Source organism: Zingiber officinale, chromosome 11B, assembly GCF_018446385.1.
Source record: "Zingiber officinale cultivar Zhangliang chromosome 11B, Zo_v1.1, whole genome shotgun sequence".
NCBI lineage: Eukaryota > Viridiplantae > Streptophyta > Magnoliopsida > Zingiberales > Zingiberaceae > Zingiber > Zingiber officinale.
This window is the reverse complement of record NC_056007.1, coordinates 53,208,306-53,212,722: the sequence shown is the minus strand read 5'-3', so window position 1 is coordinate 53,212,722 and position 4,417 is coordinate 53,208,306. Positions and strand designations below refer to the sequence as shown.

General features: G+C 45.2%; 1 protein-coding gene across 2 annotated transcripts; it reads right to left on the bottom strand.

Annotated features, from left to right (window-relative positions):
• Positions 1 to 1,344: 1,344 nt before the first annotated feature.
• On the bottom strand, positions 1,345 to 4,417 carry LOC122034842. Of its 2 annotated transcripts, none has more exons than XM_042594198.1 (2): positions 2,464 to 4,417; positions 1,345 to 1,573 (listed from the first exon to the last, which is right to left on the bottom strand). In XM_042594198.1, the coding sequence occupies exon 1, from the start codon at positions 4,267 to 4,269 to the stop codon at positions 2,491 to 2,493; it is 1,779 nt and encodes a 592-aa protein (XP_042450132.1). In that variant the 5' UTR covers positions 4,270 to 4,417; the 3' UTR covers positions 1,345 to 1,573; positions 2,464 to 2,490. The 2 variants fall into 2 exon arrangements, with proteins under 2 accessions (XP_042450132.1, XP_042450133.1); XM_042594199.1 differs by having other exon boundaries at positions 1,345 to 1,567.

The following is a 4,417-nucleotide window of genomic DNA, read 5'->3' as shown; positions in this document are numbered from 1 at the left end:
TCAAAATGCTCACGAGGTGAAAGCTCACAATCAATTTGCTATCTCAACCTTCACATTAGCATGTTAGGCTATAGTCGAGCCAATCTTGCATTTGGCCTAGGTGGCCTAATCCTAGTGATAGGTTGTTAGGCCTTGGTTCAACATCTCGTGAAAATTGGAAAACGAAGGGTCGATTCAACTTTAAGATATGGGCAAAGATATGGTCATGTTATTATGAAAGATTTGATGAATGAGACTTCAAGTGGTGCTACATTTGGTGACTTCCTAACCATACCATTTGGTATCCTCATTAGCAAATGGCTAACATATCATAGCACAACCAATGGTTAGTCGGAGCACGACCAATAGAAGTCGTTCAATTATATTGGAGCGCCATTTATAGTCAGTTTGGTCAATTGGAGAACTGCGGTCGACCAATTTGTCTAACAATTGACCCTGTGGTCTTATTGATTGAGCAAACTTCACATCACATTAGACTTGAGCTGAGTAGATATTAATCAACTCATGAATTTAGTTGCTAGCCCTTGGCCGTTTAGCTTAATATTCAACATGAAAAATCTCATTAGTGTGAGATAAAAAAAATTACATTGATGGAATGACAAACAAAAATATTATTTACCTTTATCAAATTTACCAAAAGTTTATCAAATATAAATTAAAAAAAATGATAATGCTAATTAGTCTCATTGACTATCTTTGGGATGACGATCACCAAGATAAATCGGGAAGTGCACGTGGTGATCAGTCACAGATACGCTGTAACTAGGGCTCGAATTACAAATATCTGAATGACAACTTAAATATCATACCATAGCACCATAGCCCCAAGGACTATCAAATATAAATTAGAGAAGTTATAGTAAGTGATAAACTTTAATTGTTAGTTACTCAATCGAAAACAATTTACAATTTAAGAACATATTGTTTGAAAATTTGTTTTAAAAAAAAATTTCAAGTTGAGAAATTATCATAAAATAATTGATATTTCAATTTCAGAATTTAAAAGAAATTATTCTATACTCGAAGAGTGAGTGAGGTTATCGAACTCTTAGAGACATTCAATTTTGGTAAAATCATTTTTTTCCTTAAATAAATTAGAAACTATAAATTGATGTGAAATGTTAAAAAAACAAATTTTGAGAGGAAATTATACATAAATTTGATGTCATTATATAATCAAGTAAAATTAATAGAAATATATATTAGTTGAAATTACATGCGCTTTAGCTTTGAGTGAGGTGTTTGAAAATCAAACTACTACCAATCGTTGAATGTACCTCCATTGTTAGTAATGTTATGCAAACAAACATAAAAAAGAGAAAAGAAAAAGAAAGACAAGTTCAACATAGGAAGGAATCCAACCCTTAAATATAAAAAGGAAACACAATAAAAGAATAAAAAATAATAGTGTTCAAACCTTGTATCAGAGATCTCACCTCACGCCCTTAATTATAAATTACTCTTCAAATGCTCCTTAACACAAAAGAAAGCTTTCTTATCTATTTGTCTCTCAATCTTTCACATTTTCCACACGCTTCCAAGGTGTGTTGGTGACAAATTTCTCTACCTGTCACTATATAAAACCATATTAAAAAAAATTAAACATGTTAAAATCCATATTAAAAAAATATATATTTAGCAGTTGAGACATAAATAAACGTAGTGGATCCAATATGTTGCTAAACCAACAAAAGTTATATAGAGAGGATAGTGAAAATTAGACTCTCATCGCGTATTAACTAAAACCCTAGACCACCACACCCAATGATTCGGGTTAACAGACTTTCCTTCCATTGCGATAATGTTGTAATCTAGAGAGCTCGAATTGACCCTCTGAACTCACTCATCGCGTCAAACCATAATTTTAGCCTACTCGACTTGTCACACTGAGTCACCACCATTAATTGCCAAAGAAACTTCCTCTCCTCTCCTCTCCTCCCTTCCCTGAGTAACAGTCGACGTTGACGCTATTATTGAATGACTCCACTCACCCAATCTATTCTCTCGAAGCCTAGGTACAACAAAAGTGCCATGTTGAACCCTAGACATACATGCCCAAACTTGACCCAACTGTTCGCCATGTACAAGCTTACTTATTAAGGTTCACAGACGCCATGACCACTCACAAACTTTCCTTCACAAACTCATCCTCTTGATTAAGCAAGTGGGTCACACTGTTCAATTGTTCCAACCATCGCAATTCATCCTCCTTCCTGTTTGCTAGGTAGCAGCAAGACCAAATCTGACTGACAGCAGAAAAACACGCCGTAGTGAAGATCGTATTGGTACGAGTTCTTGCGCTCTGTTGGCTTCTTCAGGAATTTGCCATAAAATTCATGACCCGTTGTGAAAGCTAATGAACTACTGAGATCACCAAAACTTTGGAATGGCGTTCACATAAAAATAAATAAATTCGATCTTGACGGGCATAATTTGATGAAGATTCAGGTGATAAACACTGACCAGACTTATCTCGAGAGCAGTGTGGGTTCAGGAAGTGGTGCGACAAGTGTTGATGCCGTCTTTGCAGTCGCTGGTGAGATCGTTGAAGGTCTCCAGTTGCTTCTTCCCCCTCAGGAACACTTCTGTGTCCGCCTCCCCCCTCATGTACCCATCGAACTCCACCGGAATCCCATTGTTCAACTTCTTCGTCTCCTCGTACCACTCGCTGCTTTCCCCCCACAACTCCTTGAAATCCTCAAGAAAGTGAGTGTTGTACTTCTCCTTCAGCGGGTCAAAGAAAGAACCGTCAGGCTCATCGGTGGCGATGTACAGCTGCCGGCCCTCCACAATCTGTTGCTCCAGAGTCGACAGAAGGGACTCCGGCGAGGTGTCCGTTGCCAAATTCGGCCACAGCTGCGTGTTCCGCGCCTTCTCCCCTCTGACTACGTGGACGGCATCAAAATCCCATTTCAGCTTGGAAGCGATGCCGGAGACGATGTCCATTAGACGGCGGGATTTCCAGATCAGGTGCCATGGTCGCTGGATCACCGCCTCTGTCTCCCCCTCGCATACCCTGTACCAGTAGTTGTCCGGCTCGACGGCCCCAAACTTGCGCATGATTAGGTGGTCCTTCAGCTTCTCCAGCTTCATCGGTGTGATTCGGAAGTCCTCCACGAGGTGGAGCGTGAGCTTGTCCTTCTTCTGCCACATGCCCCAGTCGTTCCAGAACTGGCGCTGGTCGAGGACGGAGGCGGAGTCCCTCAAGTGCTCGAAGTCGAAGTAGAACCTGAAGTCCTTACCCTCCTCGTCCTGATTCGTGGAGGAGTACTTGGAGGAGAGGCATATGGTAAGGTCCATCACCAGGGTCCGGTTCAAGTACTGGGCTTCGCCGAGGGCACAGAGGAAGCTCCACAAGTAATGATTCATGTTCTTGCACCGATCGCCGCCGCCGGAGTAGATTAGGTACTTGCCGCTGCTGAACTTGCTCTCGGATTCGATGACTGGGAGAGCGTCGTTGACGGCGTCGCCTACCACTGGGACAACGAGGGGGTCCAAACCGGAGGAAGCTTTGCCCCCTTTGCCCTTGCGCACGAACTCGCCTGCGCCATCGGAGCCTCCCTTGGGCAGCCTCTTCTTCTTCCGGGCGTTGGTGCCGGTGTGGTACTCGCCGATCTTGACCACGGAGTAGGTGCAGCTGGGGGAGCGGACGACCAGAAAGCGGCGGTAGTCCTTATAGAAGCCCACGCGCTTAGCGTCCTTGGGGCGGAACCGCCAGGCCATGTCGCAGGAACCGTCAGCATCGCCACCGTTGACAGGTTTGCCAAAGCGGTAGAAATGGACGTCGCGGAAGGACTCGATGGTGGCGCGCATCATGAGGTGGAAGACCTCTGGGTTGGCGCAGTTGATAGGGCCGGAATCGTCGCAGTCGGCGTCGGAGGAGGAAGCGTTGGAGTCAGGGAGATCGGACAGGTGGATGATGACGGCGTCATCGTAGGAAGATGAGGTAGAGGAGGAAGTGGCGGAGGAGTTGAGGAAGTCCTCTCCTGTTCGGAGAGGGGCGTCGTCGGGACGAAAGGTGGCGTTGGTGGAGGAGGTGAGAAAGGCTGTAAGCTTGGAGGAGGAGGAGGAGGCGGAGGGGGAAGAGGGAAGGAGGAGGGGGTCGTCGGGGCGGTAGGTGGCTGCAATTATGGTGAATGCAAGGACGAAGAAGACAAATGCTGCAAAGCAGAGATTGCCGACAATGTGGAGAGCGGTCTGGCCCAGCGTCTCGACCCGGAAGCTCCCGTTCCGGCTCAGAAGCAACGATGAAGCACTATTGTTCTGCATCGCGGAAGCGGAAGCGGAAGCGGAAGCGGAAGGAGGAGGAGGAGGAGGTTGTGGAGTGGAAAGAGAGATCAGTGGCGGCAGTGGTGGCGTTGAACGGAGAGAAAGGCGGCGGTAGATTTGGATCTGGTGGATGCTGTGCGGTCTCACT